The sequence below is a fragment of the Scleropages formosus genome, chromosome 13 (assembly GCF_900964775.1).
Source record: "Scleropages formosus chromosome 13, fSclFor1.1, whole genome shotgun sequence".
Classification (NCBI taxonomy): Eukaryota; Metazoa; Chordata; class Actinopteri; order Osteoglossiformes; family Osteoglossidae; genus Scleropages; species Scleropages formosus.
Genome location: NC_041818.1, coordinates 27,752,863 through 27,769,623, shown reverse-complemented (window position 1 = coordinate 27,769,623; position 16,761 = coordinate 27,752,863). Strand labels below are relative to the sequence as shown.

The window sequence follows — 16,761 nt, the reverse complement described above, 5'->3', positions numbered from 1 at the left end:
AATGACCTTTGCAGGAGGCCAGTGGCGAACTGCCCTGCTTCTTACCTCCTCCCAGTGGCTGGAGGACAAGAAGAAACTGGCGTGATTCTGCTGGACCTCATCTTGAGTCAGCCGCCAAAACCTGACACTTACATGACGTACATATATTACGTTGAAAAGCTTTTAACAATGAATGTGTTTTCACTCCCTAGGTGGGCAATTTCCCCATGCATAAAGCAGGGTAATTTGTACCATATGGTTCAGGGAAAGTACCTTGATCAAGGGAACTTAAAGCAAGTGGTGGGATTCAAAGCTGGGTCCTTGGCAGACAGGGTGGCAGCTATAACAACCTCTGTGGGTCACAGCACAGGAGCAAATTAGCAGTAACACTCATGGCAGTCATACACAATGTTCTGGGGAACAAATCTGGACCATTTTAATTTTGGAGGACACCCCCCCCCCCCCATTTAGGAATATGTCCCAATCTCTCTTTGAGATATGGATAATGACCATGTGATCAAAAAAATTTTATATTAAATTACTATTGGACAGCCTTTGGAAAACAAAATTTCTACGACTCATCTGTTACATCATAGCTGCAGAACTGAGAACATCCAAAAAAAAAAAGGCAGCTCCAAGACCAAGAAAGGAAGACGGACACACCTGAGAACTTGGTATCTGTCACCAGCCCCTGCTGGTCACACCACCAGTCACACCGGCTCTTAGAACATTAATCTGGCATCGGAACAGGACCTGATCTCCACACTGCTACTGTGCTCTCATTGTGTGCTTATGCAGCATGTAGAAAACTGCCAGGTGTATCTCCTGATCTCTGGACACTGCTGCACCGTGTCCCGCTTTACCACAAGAGTAGTGTCCCACTCCGAGTCTCAGAGGATTCTAAAATATGATTAACCGCATTTTATATTAGGGACTAGAAACCAAAAGCACTTAGGGCTCCAGATTTATAACAGACTACGTGTTCACACACACACTGCTGACAGTACGTATGTGTTTTAATGTCTTGTTGTGCGATATGTAGGGGTGCAGTGGGTTTGGCCGGGTCCTGCTCTCTGTTGTGTCTGGGGTTCAAGTCCCGCTTGGGGTGCCTTGCAATGGACTGGTGTCCTTTCCTGGGTGTGTCCCCTCCCCCTCCAGCCTTATGCCCTGTGTTGCCGGGTTAGGTTCCGGCTCGCTGCGACCCCGCTTAGGACAAGTGGTTTCAGACTGTGTGTGTGTTCTCTGGTGAAATTTGATACAAAATATTTCATCCATTGCCAAAAACCACTTGTCCTGAGCAGGACTGTGGTGAACTGGAGCCTAACCCTGGGTGTGTCCCCTCCCCCTTCAGCCTTGTAACCCTGTGTTGGTGGGTTAGGCTCCAGCTCCCTGGGACAAGTGGTTCAGAAAGTGTGTGTGTGTGTGTGTGTGTGTGTGTGTGTGTGTGTGTGTGTGTGTGTGTGTGTGTGTGTGTGTGTGTGTGTGTGTGTGTGTGTGTGAGCAGCAGTGCACAGCAGGATAAACATGTCTGTGCACAAGTAAAAGAGAGAAATCAATAGGAAGTGCAGAATTACTTACAAATGGCAATGTGAAAGTTTGTGGCCTTATCAGTTACTTCTGACAAGGACATTTTCACATGGGTTCAATTATCATGATTGTGTGATGGAGGTGCAGAGGATGTGCAGCACCACCATCTTTAGAGGAGAGAAACCCAGAAGTGTGACAGGTATGATATAGTGGGACAGCTGGTAGCAGAGTGGTTAGTGCTGTTGCTTTTGGACACCAAGGTTGCAGGTTTGATCCCCACGTTCGGCTGTAGTACTCCTGAGCAAAGTACTTACCCCAAAAAAAAATTGCTCCAGTAACATTACCCAGCTGTATAAAGGGGTAAATAATTGGAGGGAAACTACTGCTCTAAGTTGCTTTGGAGAAAAGTGTCAAGTAAATAGATTAGCTGCTGCAGTTAGTACACATGTTCTGCTGGACACTTCAGAAATGTATACACACACATTTTCAGAACCACTTGTCCCATATGGGGTCGCAGGGGAACCGGAGCCTACCCAGCAACACAGGGCATAAGGCCGGAGGGGGAGGGGACACACCCAGGACGGGACGCCAGTCCGTCACAAGGCACCCCAAGCGGGACTCGAACCGCAGACCCACCAGACAGCAGGACTGCGCCACTGCGCCACCGCGCCACCGCACCCCCTAGAAATGTATACAACTAAACCATAACAATATGTCATAGATTTAACATTTATTATTGCTTCTATTACCTCTATCATTACTAGCAGCAGTAGTTGTATTTCATGTCAGGCTCGAGTGCCGAATAGCAAATCAGCCATAAAACCATCATTTTATGTCACTGATAATGTGTCATTAATCAGTAGTTTTATTATTTTTTGTACACAGAGCATAAAAATAGTGCCCACAAACCTAAAGTTATAAACAACCTTTGAGAAAGGCATCAGCTAAACCACTACTACTATACACGAGTTTCGTATCGCTTCCGATGAATTTGTGACTTAAAATTGCACTGTTTATGTATGAGCGAATGTGGGTGTGTGATCCCCCTTTGATGGAATAACATCCCGCCAAGATTGTACCCAGCCTCACACCCTTAGTTTCTGGGATAGGCTCTGGACCACTGTGACCCTAAGCGGGTAAAAAAAAGTAGTTAATAAAATTAAAATAAATAAAGAAATAAATCCATGCAGTGTTTTGTTTAGTTTTCCGTCTCTAAGCAAAACACTGTAGATGCGTGCTGCAGGTAAGGCCCAGGCCACGCCCACACGTGCGAGGAGTGGCGTCCAATCAGAGTCCAGAGAGGAGACGGACAAGGAGAGCTGCTGGAATGGACTTTTGAGCTCTCTTGGAGGTTTGTTCTACATGAATGTACGTGTTCGCGTGCTTAAGATGTAAACAGGGACATCAAATACAAAAAGCAACTTGTAGTTTAAGTCTAACTTGCGCTCGAACCGCTTACGGTCCTCCTCCTGGGGGCTCAGAAGAGAAAAAAACGCGACCGTATTAGTTTGTCCGAAGTGGGCGGAGACTAAATACGTGACGTGGTTCCCGCCCACTAAGAGAAAGGCGCGAGTCACTTAAAGTGACAGCGGAGTCTTTCTACGAACTGAAAACGAGAGGTTTTTTATATAGGAAAGCTTACAGAAGCATTTTGGAAGATGTATTCAACATATATTCCACTGATCTTAACACGTCGGTGTTTTAAAAGAGTCATTTGTGAAAACCCAAAAACTTTGTTTTGCATAGGTGGGCAGTTATAGGAAAACAGATTGCTATAATCGGGTGGCGCAGTGAGGCAGCGGGTTTAGCCGGGACCCGCTGTCTGGGGGGTCTGGGGCTCGAGGTCTGGTTGGGAAGCCTTGCGACGGACTGGTGTCCCGCCCTGGGTGCGCACCCCCCCCCCCCCCCCGTATGACGTGTGTTTACATTTTACATCTATTCATCTACCGCACGTTAATCAGCAGCAAAAGTAAAACATTTGTTAAACATCTGCTGTCATATGTGACATCTGTTGTATGTGATTTGTTCCTCCTAATTACGAGGTAAAACATTGTTTTAAATTATCGTAAGTACACAGTTTTATGATTAAATTTTCCAAATACAATAGGGACCACTTCAAAATACCGCTTTCTCTACCTAATTCATTACTTCTTTAGACAGATGTAGCTATAACTTAGTAAAACTGTTACAAAGATATTCTACTAATTAGATGCTACGGGGGTCGAACGGCACCAAGTCTCTGATGTAACTGCGCTGTAATTTTACCCTCTTCTTCAGTGACCTTCAGCTTCGCGAATCCTGCGAAAGTCCCCGCCGTGTCCAGTGTAGACTGTGTGCAAAAATTAAGCCCCAAACGCTAGTGATGTAAACTTTCACTATTAATGTGTTTATTCAATGATACTGAGCAGACTAATTCGCAAATTACATGCCGCGATTCAGTCGATTTTTCTTCCGATGACGTCGAAATCGAGTCAGGCGCTCGTCGGGCAGCCCCGGAGCGGCTCTCTCGGGTCCTCGTGGGCACGTGGTGCAGCCCATGTGTTGGAGAGTTCCAGAAGAACGCGGAGCTGCGCTGCTGCGAGGACGTCCGGAGGCCGAGCTGCCCGCAACACTCAGCACTCGACATTCGTGCACTTTGAGCGCTTCAGCTCTGTGTCAGTTTGCGGCTTCGTGTCTCAAGCCGACAAAGCGCCGGAATTTGTGAGCAGCGCAGTAAGTTTCTCAGAACCGGTTTGTCTGATTAAAGAGCGCAACGAACGACGCCGGAGTCGCCATGATGCTGAATGTGGCCAGGAGCGCGAGCAGGAGCCTGATCCACCCGCGAGGCTGCGCTGGTGGAAACACCTCCTCCGTCCTGAAAAAGGTACCTGAGCTGTTCGCCGTCTGCCGGCCGCCTGCGAGGTTTCACAGCCACACAGGTGGTGGTGTGTGTGGGCTGTGCTTGTCTCGTTGTTGTGGCTGTTGGACAGTAGTAACGTTAGAAGCATTGGCCCTTCGCTTCGGGCCTTCCCGCCAACCTTCACAAGTATTGAAGTAAATACAAGATCATGTCGTACGTTGTGTCAATGTGTGTCGCTAGGCTACCGCGTGTGCCTCTGCCCTAACCGTTTAGGTCTTTGCCAAACTTGTGTCCACGTGACGTGGCCCGCGAGGAGAATTTAATCTCTCCTGACAGATTCAGATTGATTCTGCGGTGTAAAGGCCAGAGGAGGCTCACTCGAGTCCCTGTCTAATAGTCAGGACCCGCTACTGGGCCTCAGCTGAAGAAATTCTCCACAGTTACATATGATATAGGCTGTGTAATTTTCATGGTTTTTACTTAAAATTATCTGGAGAGTTTCATAATCGCGTGCTGTGTTGTATCAGATTCCTTCTCACGCGGGCAGCGAAACTTAGAAAATCTACTGAAACTGTCACTGTGAAATGAAGAGAGCGGCAGTGCAGTGCTGTCCTGTGATGGAAGAGCAGTGCAGAACATCCTGTGTGACCGTCATGGGCTTCGACCAAAGTCATAACGTGTAAATGGAGCTCATCACCGTGCTCTTCATCTCCCCGGTTCGCTCGGCCTACAAGCTCGATTACTGAACTCACCGAGTCAATCAATGACCGGTCCAGCATGATGACTTGATCTGCTTTCCATCCATTGCAGGCCTGCTGGAGCGCGTTGAGCCAACGTGCGCTTGAGAACGTTGCCAGACGCAGCTATGCGTGAGTGTCTCCCGCCGGACTTCTTGTGGTTGTGTTCGGTGATTAAAAGTAAACGTCAACCTTTTGACAGCGGTTGGTTCCCTTCAGGTCAGAGGCGATCAAAGGAGCGGTCATTGGAATTGATCTGGGGACAACCAACTCCTGTGTAGCTGTCATGGAAGGGAAGCAGGCAAAGGTGAGTGTCCCTACCTAAGAAGGTCTCTCTTCAAATATTCTGTAACCATGTTGCTTTCTTGCTGAACACCACCAAGTGAACTTGAGATTGAAAATGTTGTCCTGGCGATAATACACATTTAAGAATTGAATGCTACAGAAGTGTTAAGTGCGTAACATTAGTTCAGCTGGAGCCCTGTTAATCCATTTTGGGGACTTTTGTCTGGGGAAAGTTGTGCTTCATCAGGCTGGGCTCTTTGACAGGTCCTGGAGAATGCTGAGGGAGCGAGGACAACCCCCTCGGTGGTAGCCTTCACTGCAGATGGGGAGAGGCTGGTAGGCATGCCAGCGAAACGCCAGGCTGTGACCAATCCTAAAAACACGCTGTACGCCACCAAGCGGCTGATCGGCCGGCGCTTCGATGACCCCGAGGTGCAGAAGGACCTGTGAGTTTGCATGGAAATGAAGGCCTCGCCTGTTAGTCCGACTGCTGCTTCTGTCAGCACGTTTTTAGTCCTTCTTGCTCCTTTGGATTGCAGGAAGAACGTGCCCTACCGGATCGTGCGTGCCTCCAATGGCGATGCCTGGGTCGAAGCTCACGGGAAGCTGTACTCCCCCAGTCAGGTGGGGGCCTTTGTGCTGATGAAGATGAAGGAGACAGCAGGTAACTGATAGTGTTGTGAGAATTTGAACCTCTTACCTAGAGGAGGATGTTGATGGATTATAATGCTTGTCCTGTTCAGAGAACTACTTGGGGCACAATGTGAAGAATGCTGTCATCACAGTTCCGGCATACTTCAACGATTCCCAGAGACAGGTAACTCTCCTCTGACATCACCCACGTAGCAGTCTTCCTGTTCAGTGAAAGTAGTAATATTTGTTTGACAGAAGTGGGTCAAGTTGAATTTTAGCTGAATTTAACGTTACCTTCTAACCAGTGTAAGCTTACACTGTGGATGCAGCATTGTGCCATGTCTTAACTGGCTGGTTTTACATCCAGGCCACCAAAGATGCAGGTCAGATCGCTGGTCTTAACGTGCTGCGGGTCATCAATGAGCCTACGGCTGCAGCGCTGGCCTACGGCCTGGACAAGACCCAGGACAAGATGTAAGTGGGGTGCCACTGGCTCTGTGGAGCGTTATATCGGTGTTGAATTTACTGTTTCTTCAAAGGTTTAACCGGTTAAATCTGCGTGGCCTGAAAGTACTGGACTAGGCATATTGGAGGATTATCGGCTTCCTTCTTTGACCTTTGTTCTGAATAGTTCTTAATAAATTCTCCATCTCTGAAATGGTACGATGTGGTTGAACGTGCTCCTCAAAACCTGCTTTTGCAGCATTGCAGTGTACGACCTGGGTGGTGGCACCTTTGATATTTCTGTCCTGGAAATCCAGAAGGGTGTCTTTGAGGTGAAGTCCACCAATGGAGACACGTTCCTGGGTGGAGAAGATTTCGACCAGCACCTCTTGCAGTACATTGTCAAAGAGTTCAAGAGGGAGGTCAGTGAATAGTGTGCTTTTGTCACACAGTGTCTCCTGTTGTTCTCCATTGTTTCTGCAACTTGTGTTGTCTCTGCAGTCTGGTGTGGACCTCACCAAGGACAACATGGCTCTTCAGAGGGTGAGGGAGGCAGCTGAAAAAGCCAAGTGTGAGCTGTCGTCTTCCTTGCAGGTGACTGAATTCTGCTGCTGTTTCTCTTTACATTTCATGTATTGATCTTTAGATAGATGACTCAAGGGCTTTGGAATGACCGGTGTTTACTGCTTTCCGTTGCCCTTATATCTTACATTATTCTTAGTGCTTGATGTCAGTGATACATTTGTTCTCACTGCACAGGTGTGTGTATTTTTGTAGCTGCTGTACAATTTTAGTGTTAACAGGTGATTTTTGCTTGAGCAGCCTGTACAGCCATGTGCTATAGCCCCCTGCCCCCCAGTGGTAGTCAGCTGTGCAGGCCTGTACCATGCCTGAACCAGTGTTACTCTGCTGGGAGAGGAAGGTGCTGCCACTGATGCCTGGCTCTGGGAGACACTGTCCTAGTAGCTGCCGATGCCAGGCTGTGGCAGCACCGTGCCCCTCTGAGAGTGGGCCGTGTCCACACCCACACTGGGGCGGCCCTAGTCTGGGGGCAAACACTTCACCCAACCTTGTGCTGAAAAGTGGCTCCGCTGAGTGTTTGGCTGTGCAGTAGACTTGCTTTATTCACCGCACTCTTGTCCATACAGACGGACATCAACCTTCCTTACCTGACCATGGATGCCTCTGGCCCCAAGCATCTGAACATGAAGTTGACACGTGCCCAGTTTGAGGGCATTGTGGCAGACCTGATTCGCAGGACGGTAGCCCCTTGCCAGAAGGCCATGCAGGATGCTGAGGTTAACAAGAGTGATATCGGTGAGGTACTGCTGGTCGGAGGCATGACCCGTATGCCCAAGGTAAGGCATTTTTCTCGTTTTGGTCTTTGGAACTAAACACCTGGCTGCCCAAGCCACACCCTCCCATTCCCTGACCCTGCCTTGCTTCCATTTCCAGGTGCAGCAAACTGTTCAGGATCTGTTTGGCCGTGCCCCAAGCAAGTCCGTTAACCCCGACGAAGCAGTGGCTATCGGTGCTGCCATCCAGGGCGGCGTTCTGGCTGGAGATGTGACTGATGTTCTGCTTCTGGACGTCACCCCCCTTTCTCTTGGAATCGAGACCCTTGGTGGAGTTTTCACCAAACTCATCAACCGCAACACAACCATTCCAACAAAGAAGAGTCAGGTGAGTTATTCGTACAGCCAGTAAAAGTAGCCAGTGGAAAACTACTTTTACAGTTGGGATAAAAGATGCTGCAGCAGTAATCCTTCAAGTTGTACTGAAGAAGTGTACCTGCATTCAGGTATTCTCCACAGCAGCTGATGGCCAGACTCAAGTGGAGATCAAGGTGTGCCAAGGGGAGAGAGAGATGGCTTCTGACAACAAGCTCTTGGGACAGTTCACTCTGGTGTGGTTTTTGTTTTTATTCCTCCGATTCAGATGGAGCTGAATGTGTTGCTTTAGCCATGTTTCCTATCCTGATCATGACCTACCTACCTTCTGTGTAGGTGGGAATCCCTCCTGCTCCCAGGGGCGTCCCTCAGATTGAGGTGACATTTGACATTGACGCAAACGGAATCGTCCATGTGTCAGCGAAAGACAAGGGCACTGGTCGTGAGCAGCAGAGTAAGCCGCCTTCCCAGGGTCTACTGCTCTCTGAGATCATTGTTCATCTTGTGCTGTGATGGTTTGATCAACACATCATTCTGACCTCAAAGTGGGGAAAGATTTCAATGTAACTGAGCATGCAGGACAAATTTCAGTGGGGTACAGTCTGTCAAAGGGGTTTAAGCCACTCTTATCTTTTCATTACCGTTTCCAGTTGTTATCCAGTCTTCTGGTGGCCTCAGCAAAGATGACATTGAGAACATGATCAAGAACGCAGAGAAGTATGCTGAGGAAGACCGTAGGAGGAAGGTAGGAACTGCTCACCCTGGTGTCTTAGGAACGCTGCAGACATATTTGGGAAAAGTAATGCAGAACCTGTGTTTAAACAAAGATTAACTTTCCAGTTATAAGACCACCCGTGTGGGTTTTTTTTAGTAACTGTTAGACTAAATTTTCTCACTTCTCAGGATCGTGTTGAAGCTGTGAATATGGCAGAGGGCATTGTCCATGATACAGAATCCAAGATGGAGGAGTTCAAGGATCAACTACCTGCTGATGAGGCACGTTGGAAACAATGTTCTGAGCTTTCCCTCCAGATCTTGTATAGAATGGGGCTGTTCAAGTACAGTGCTGAGTCCAGGAGATCTTTTGAGCTTTGTACCAAACAAAACCTAATTCTTATGGAATTGTAACTCTCTTTCTGAGCTTGTCCTAATAAGAGCTGGAAAATCGGCTGAAACTAGTCCACATAGACTAAAGTTTAAAATATTTTTCCTAAAATTTCCAGCACATACAGAACAAGGCTCTGTTACCATGAATTCTTTCCTCTACAGTGCAACAAACTGAAGGAGGAGATCGCCAAGGTGAGGGAACTCCTCTCAAGGAAGGACTCGGAGACAGGCGAGAACATCAAGCAAGCGGCCACAAACCTTCAGCAGGCATCACTGAAGCTCTTCGAGATGGCCTACAAGAAGGTAAGAGTTTGGCTTTGTGGCAGGAAATAAGCCATTTATTGTTCCCTGGTGAAAGTGTTTGGCACAAATTGCATTTGGACTCATCCAGTGACATCTTGCAAAGTGTTGAGTCACCATGACTTTGCATTTGACATGTTTGGATGGTTTTTAGCAGCACGTGGCTACCCGCTCACTGTGACTATTGTTGTACAGATGGCCTCAGAGAGGGAAGGCAGCAGCGGGAGCAGCTCAGGAGCCAGTGGGGAGGAGAAGAAGGAGGGACAACAGTAGAGTCTTTGTCATGGACACAATTGGACTGGATGGCTTGGGAGCGTTGACAAAGTTGATCCTGAGCGGTTCTTCAATGTCATCTTCACATACTGTGTTTTTTGCAGTACGCTGTAATTGAAACTGTATGCCCTTCCCTTAACGTCTTTGTAATTTAATAGTTCAAAAACAAATGTATCTTGTCTGAATTTTTACATGTCTGTCGGTATTATGATTTAGTAAAATGTTAAAACTTTACATTGCCTGTTTCCATGTAATTTTGAAAATGATAGTGCTGGTTTTTGCTTTAAGAGGAGTTAAAAGAATCTCCCACCCTGTGCATTTATAATGAGAAGATTGCTCTTGATCATGTCACATGTGGGCCATGTGAGGTACCGTACCGTCTCCGGAGTGGTACACTGCTTCTTTCTCAGTTCTGAAGGAATGTGGTAAAGTTTCATTTTGTTGCTTTTATGAAACAGTCCTGCATGTAATGGCCTACCTGTGACACGAATGGATGGATCTCTTTAGGTTTCAGATAATCTTTTTAGTTAAAGATGAGGTTTAGAAAAAGTTGTACAAACACTGCAAAATTATAGTCAAGGGTCTCTACAGTGAACTGCACTTATTTCTTTGGACATGGATGGAGTTTGTTTCCTGGAGAGTTTATCCTACCTTCAACCTTGGCTTGAGAAATGGAGCTGGCAAAGCTTGGAAGTTTAAAATCCTATGTGAAATATGAAAACTACAGCTTAGTGAGTCAGAAATTTAGAGCCAGCCAGCCTCTATGTTCTCTGAAGACACAGTGGTAATGCTCAATGCTTCCACCGCATTTTCTAATAAAATTTGACATTAAAGTTCTGTGGTGCTGGTGGTGTTGATGACTTGACGCGGAGCTATGCTAACAGTAGCTATGCTGAGCTAACGCCGTAGGGATCTTTTCACAAGTAACTCGAGTTTCTTAGGAAGCATGCAATTTAAAAACTAATTTAACGAGTTGGAAATGTTTTACTCTTTATTTTTCAGTTAAAGTGCGTTAAAGTAAACTTTAAGCTAAAATTGTCATTTTTACTGGGAGGTGCTAAATATCCCATAATGCACCGCCAGACGTTAACCTCGCATGCGCTCTATGGTCGCGAAATATTTAAATATTACGTGCAGGACGTACCTATCCCATAATGCACCGCACTACTATGGGAACCCACTGTAGTATAAATAGGACCGGACTTTTCTCCTTCGTCCCTTCGGTTCAGAGCGGATGGTGAAAGATGTCGACGTGCGTGTCAGGGGTTAGTGGTCCGCTTGAATTTCTCTCAAAATTTTTCCGAAACGTGATCTCACGGCCAAACGCAACAGGTTGTGTTTGTGTTTGCCACGTGGAAATTAGTTTTGTGTACCACGTGCCCTGAAGGGAAGGAGTTCTGGTCCGGGTTATGTCGACGAGCTCAGAGTTTGGTTAACTTCAACTTGTCGAGTAATTGACTAGCTGCTGCTGCTGCTGGTGGTGGTGGTTGCTTGCTGTGTTTAATGAGCTCGGGGTCTCCACTCTTCGGGTTTCTGCGCGAGAGAGAGTGTGAGCGTGAGGAGGAACGTCAGTAGTTGTGTGTTAAGTGGACCACGAGCTCCAGTTTACCGAGTGGGTCGCAGGACTCGGGGAAAACAGCCAGTGAATAAGTGAGATGTTGCGAACGTGACGATATATCCGCGCGCAGCTCCGGCAGCCCTGGAGCCCGGCCGCGTGCGCGTCCCCGCACTTCCTGTCGTGGGAGCGCGCTGGATTGTGAACTGTAGGTCATTGTTATTTGGAGAAATTCATCAATGAAAAATCATAAAATGTAACAGTAGCGCTTGGCCCGGACCCTTTCCGGGTCCCATCTGCTGCTCCCCGTTTCTCGTGGACTGACAAATTTAGTTACAACAGCGAACTGGAACCCAACTGTTGTTGATTGTCCGGTGTCTTAGTTTGGAAGTGTGGGGCACTGTTTTACTACAGTCAGTGTGTGTGTTCACAGGGAGGACCGTGCTCTGCTTTCCACGGGAGGAGTCCCCTTGATGAAATAACTTGATGTGAGAGAGAGACCTTGGATGAATCCAATCCTGGTAAGTAAAATACTACTGTCAGAATATCTCCTCCATAGGTGTCGTACACCCCCTCAGCGGCAGTCAGCTGTGCAGGCCTGTACCGTGCCTGAACCAGTGTTACTCTGCTGGGAGAGGAAGGGGCTGCCGCTGATGCCTGGCTCTGGGAGACACTGTCCTAGTGGCTGCCGATGCCAGGCTGTGGCAGCGCCGCGTCCCTCTGAGAGTGGGCCGCGTCCGCTGGGGCGGCCCTAGTCTGGGGGCAAACATTTTATTCTTTGTGGACCGGCAGGTCAAGTTGTCAACATGTACTGCTTTTTTAATGGATTTTTTAAAAATTATTTCCAGAGTGGAAGGTCCTGACAAGTCAACGGGTCGCTACTGGAAACATGGTAGGTACCTCTTTTTCTTAACATGATCTTATTTCCCTAAAATCAGTTTACTGGAATTGGACTTGGGTGGTGGTTATGATGCTTTTTCAACGCATCATTCTGACTTTGTGAAGAGCAGTAAAGCACTGAACGCACTCTGTAGCGACTGCCGTTGCGCTCGGTCTTGGGCTTCTTTATCCAAAGTGAAGTCCTGGCTGGATGCGTTGCTCTGTTTAAGCCCACGGTTCTTTTTGCCCAGGTATTCCTGTAGAGCAAGGTGGCCCAGGTGCTTGAGAGAAGCTAGGGGAGGCGATGGAGACCAGGTAACCTTAGAGGCAAGGTGGCTCTTCTGGAATTGTGAACCCCCAAGTCAGTACTATCATAGCAGAGGCTGTTTCCTTGTTATGATCTTTTTTCTTGGGACAACAAACGCAGGACTTTGGCACAGGTTAAAATGGACATGTTCCGCTATAACCTGACTAGAAGACCTGAGACAGTTTCTTTGACAATTGCGAAAGCTGGTGCACAATGGATATTAAGATGAGACGCTCTCCTTTTTTAGGTGTTGCTACTGGATCGGGAGATGGCCAACGCTGGTGGATTGTGGAGCTTCGTGTGGACTCTAAAATGAAATGAATAAAGCCTGATTGAAATCACCCGTGGTGTCTCTTTCATGAGCATGTGTACAGTGGTGTTTTAAACCACGCTGCTTGTTGGGTTTAACGTGGGTATTTGTTAAATGTTGGGGATGACCTCTGCATTTGGTGTTGAGCCTCTGTTATGTTCGTAAAGGTAAAACGGGGTTCCTGTTTTTGTAGTAAAGTTAATATTGTCACATTTTAAACTAACCTGCTATACACGTAACCGAAAACAATGTGAGCATGATACACACGGTACTATAACATGAGAGCGCCGCATGTTGACTGCTGAACTTGAGCAGCAGCACAAACAGTGGCCCTGCCCAGGTTCCAGGAAAATCTGACGTTGCCGTAAGTGCCTTTGGCGTGAAAGTCTGGAGGAGGGGCGGTGTGTGCCTTTCACTTGACCAAGGGATCCCCTGCTCTGTGCAGGTTTGGTAGTACAGTACCCTGTTTATTGATAGGCTCTGGGGTTCTATTGTGAACTTTCAAAGTGTGGTGTAGTGGTAGCGCTTGACTTACCAAAACTGTGAAAGAGCTCTGTGTCAGTAGGGGAAAAACAAGACTGATGCTGTCCCGTAGGCTGTGGGTTCAACGGTTATCTGCTCCAGCTGTCGAAAGTAAATTTTTGGCACATTTCACCTCATCGGTGCGGTGTCATCTTCACTGTGCCTGTACAACTGTGTGCTGTCGAGTCTCCATCGCTGTCCTCTCTGAACAGTACCTCACTCCCTGGGATGAATAGAGTGCTGCGGTAAAGGTAACGGTAAAGAGACATGAATGTCAACAGGCCAGAGAAAATTCCACTGCTGCTGTGGGTCAGGGAAAAAATCTGTGTACTGCTCAAAGTCAGCTTGGGGGTGTAACACTAACTGAGTTATTCTAATATGGAGTGAAACAGTTCTTCTAATAGTCAGTGTAATACTGACACAGAGTTATTCTAACAAGGAGCATAACACACGCACACACTTTCTGAACCGCTTGTCCCGTACGGGGTCGCGGGGAACCGGAGCCTACCCGGCAACACGGCATAAGGCCGGAGGGGGAGGGGACACACCCAGGACGGGACGCCAGTCCGTCGCAAGGCACCCCAAGCGGGACTCGAACCCCAGACCCACTGGAGAGCAGGACCCGGTCCAACCCACTGCGCCCCCCAGGAGCATCGCACTGACAGGGTAATGCCAACACAGTTATTCTAACGCTGACAGTGTAATGCGTGTGGTGGCACAGTGACTGAGTGAGTCGCGCTGCTGTCTCACAGCGCTGGGGTGGTGCGAGAGGACGTGGGTTCAGTCCCAGCTCAGTCTGTGTGGAGTTGCATGTTCTCCCTGCGTCTCTGGGGGTTTCCTCCGGGTGCTCTGGTTTCCTCCCACACTCCAAAGACATGCTGTTCAGGTTCACCTATAGTGTGTGAGTGACGGGGAGAGAGAGAGAGTGTGTGTGTTCCACTGATGTATGGATAAGTGACCCAGTGTAAGTAGTGTATCTAGCAGTGTAAGTCACCACGGTGAATAAGGTGTGTGGGCTCATAACGCTATATAGAGTTCACTGGAAGTCGCTTTGGACAAAAGTGTCTGCTAAGTGAATAAATGTAAATGTGACGCTAACACAGTTATTCTAAGGCTGACGCTTCGCTCTGACCGCTAGAGGCCGCTCGCTCCCCACTCCGCCGTTACGTTGAACCGGGTCCCTCCCCCCCCTCCACAGCTGTGCGGCACGGCTCGAGGCGCCGCGCGCGCGCGCGCTCCTCCTTGAGAGAGGGATGCTGAGGAGAAGAGCGGAGCGGGGCGCGAGAGCGGTTAGTGTCCCGCCAGGAACTTGGCGTGAGCGCGTGCTGCCCCCCAGCGTGGCGCGTGACCGGCGCCCGGCTCGTGCCGCTGTCCACCGTCTGACCGCGTCTGAGGCGCAGAGTTCTTAGTGCCGTTAGGTCCGCTTTTTCCCTCTTTTCCGACTTTTTCTTCTATCTATCTTTGTTCTGAGAATTTCTGGGAGACGCGGAATTAGCCTCAGCAGGTGAGTCGCTCTTCTTTAGCTCATAATAATTAGCATTAATTCCGCTTAGGGTTTTTTTTTTTGAGGCAACGTGAACGGTGAACTCGGACTCGGAGTCCGAAAAGCTGTTGTTGCGTGTGACGAACTCGGCGTTCATCATCATCATCATCATCATCATCATCATATGTCCATTCATTCTTTTCAGAAGTGTCCAGACTGGAGGTGGGATGATGATGGAGGTGCTCGGCCGGCTCTCCCTCGGGAGGCTGCCCGCTCTCTGCCTGCTGCTGCTGTCCGCTCAGGCTCTCGGTAAGACCGTCACTTCATTACCTTCACTCACTCTTCTTCTTGTTATTCTCACCGCGTTTTTCTTCATATTTCACGTCAGTATTACTTGTAAAACTAATCTCTTTACGTCACGGTGATGTAAAACTGTGCTTACTCTACTGTGCGGCTGCCTGTATTTACTGTACTACACCATGCATGTACTGCTCTACTCACACTGCTGTGGACAGTACTGTACTGTACCATGTTGTACTACCGAGTGTGCTACTGTCAGCCTCAGTTTGGATTAAGTCATGTCTTGTGCACTGTATTATAGAACATAGAGTCCTTAGTACATCAATAATATATTGTGCTGTACTAATATACTTTGTTTATATAGCCTACTACAGTATAGACAAGCTCTATCGATTGTACAGTACACTAGTACAGATGGTGAGCTGCACTATAGATTGTAGTAACTGCCCTGTAAACTGTAGTGTAGATTAAGTGCAGATGGTAAACTGTACTCTTGAGTTTACTGTAAACTGTAGTAAAACAGTACTGCAGATGAGCTGTACTGTACATTGTATTGTATACTGTACTACAGATGGTGACTTGTACTGTACCTGTCCCAAGGAGCCACATGCACACGCTCCTCCGCACAAAGCGCCGCTTGTCTCTTTCCCTGCTCTGTGAACCACACTAAGCTGCTATTTCTGCACAACCGTTTTGCTATCTCAGATTCGCTCAAAAAGAGTGACATCTGAGAATGGATGTAACTCGTGGTTTTATACACACGAAGCACTTTTCCCAGACTCCATTTGTGTTCCGTGTGTGAAAACAAAAGTTATTTCTGTGTTTTAGTCTGCCCTCTAAAATCCCAGGTTATATTTTGTCTCACTTGACTATACATGTCTTTTAAATAGCTAGGAAGGTTAGAGGAGTGTTGTGTTTTTATGTTTGGTTTCCATTTGTGAAGGTACTTCTGGAAAAGCTAAAGAAAACTAACAGTTTTAACAATATACTACACCTTCTCAGTTTCAAAAACAACTGGGAACAGAAGTCTGCTTATAACTTTGTAAGTTTGTTTATAAATCTAAAGCCATTTTACTTCGTAAGTCACAATCAGTATAAACACCTTTCAGTGTATTCACTTTGGTAGGTTATATGAAAGGTTAGGTTATAGCTATTATAAATAAAAAGTGTTTTGTAAATATTTAAAATATATTTTTTTAACTTGGATCTACAATAAAACAAACTATTTTAAAGTGAGTGAATATAAAAATGTCCTGCCTTATTTATCGCTGATTGTTGACGGATTCATCCCATAAACATGTTCCGTGCTGCGTACTTTCAATGCTGATCACCAACAACAAAAGCAAGCTGTAAACACTGTGGAAGTGAGATGAATTAATGTGGTTCCACACCTCTGTTCTGTTTGACTGTTTTTTTTTCCTGCCATCTATTGGCTCAGAGGTCATGTTTGGTTTACTATGAAAAAGAAATGGTATAAAACAGATGAATTAAGAAAATGCAACAAAATAAACTGGAAAATGTGTCCTGAAAAATTCTTACAATCAGCTGTAACTTCAGTTGCTGATGTAGTTTTTAATGTATTTTAAGTGGATTTAAAAGAAGAGAAAATAA

The 16,761-nt window shown here is 47.1% G+C and overlaps 2 protein-coding genes, 1 long non-coding RNA gene and 3 other non-coding genes across 6 annotated transcripts in view; all 6 read left to right on the top strand.

The window, feature by feature from the left end:
• Positions 1–4,045: 4,045 nt before the first annotated feature.
• On the top strand, positions 4,046–10,028 carry hspa9 (heat shock protein 9). Its single transcript, XM_018733590.2, has 17 exons — positions 4,046–4,369; positions 5,156–5,214; positions 5,302–5,389; positions 5,632–5,813; positions 5,907–6,031; positions 6,111–6,184; positions 6,368–6,474; positions 6,704–6,866; positions 6,946–7,038; positions 7,593–7,802; positions 7,900–8,127; positions 8,246–8,350; positions 8,451–8,568; positions 8,765–8,859; positions 9,018–9,110; positions 9,384–9,524; positions 9,717–10,028. Exons 1-17 carry the CDS (start codon positions 4,280–4,282, stop codon positions 9,792–9,794), a joined length of 2,049 nt encoding a protein of 682 aa, XP_018589106.1. The 5' UTR covers positions 4,046–4,279; the 3' UTR covers positions 9,795–10,028.
• Positions 7,299–7,504, top strand: LOC114912161 (small nucleolar RNA SNORA74). Its single transcript, XR_003798116.1, has one exon. It is a non-coding gene; the product is annotated as a small nucleolar RNA SNORA74 (small nucleolar RNA).
• Positions 8,619–8,690, top strand: LOC114912164 (small nucleolar RNA SNORD63). The gene has a single exon (XR_003798119.1). It is a non-coding gene; the product is annotated as a small nucleolar RNA SNORD63 (small nucleolar RNA).
• Positions 10,029–11,001: 973 nt separating the features above from the next.
• Positions 11,002–12,876, top strand: LOC108923090 (uncharacterized). Its single transcript, XR_001965192.2, has 5 exons — positions 11,002–11,046; positions 11,783–11,870; positions 12,198–12,241; positions 12,480–12,543; positions 12,783–12,876. It is a non-coding gene; the product is annotated as an uncharacterized LOC108923090 (long non-coding RNA).
• LOC114912163 (small nucleolar RNA SNORA74) lies at positions 11,923–12,120 on the top strand. The gene has a single exon (XR_003798118.1). It is a non-coding gene; the product is annotated as a small nucleolar RNA SNORA74 (small nucleolar RNA).
• Positions 12,877–15,080: 2,204 nt separating the features above from the next.
• fgfrl1b (fibroblast growth factor receptor like 1b) overlaps positions 15,081–16,761 on the top strand; it is a 30,735-nt gene continuing 29,054 nt past the window's right edge. The window contains exon 1 of the mRNA XM_018733325.2: positions 15,081–15,159. Coding sequence (XP_018588841.2) covers positions 15,081–15,159 — 79 coding nt within the window. The remainder of the gene's footprint in view (positions 15,160–16,761) is intronic.

Coding starts and splice junctions, on each gene's coding strand:
- hspa9 (XM_018733590.2), top strand. CDS start 4,280: ATGATGCTGAATGTGGCCAGGAGCGCGAGCAGGAGCCTGATCCACCCG. Junction 6,185..6,367: donor TCAACGATTCCCAGAGACAG/GTAACTCTCCTC, acceptor TTTTACATCCAG/GCCACCAAAGATGCAGGTCA. Junction 6,867..6,945: donor TCAAAGAGTTCAAGAGGGAG/GTCAGTGAATAG, acceptor TTGTCTCTGCAG/TCTGGTGTGGACCTCACCAA.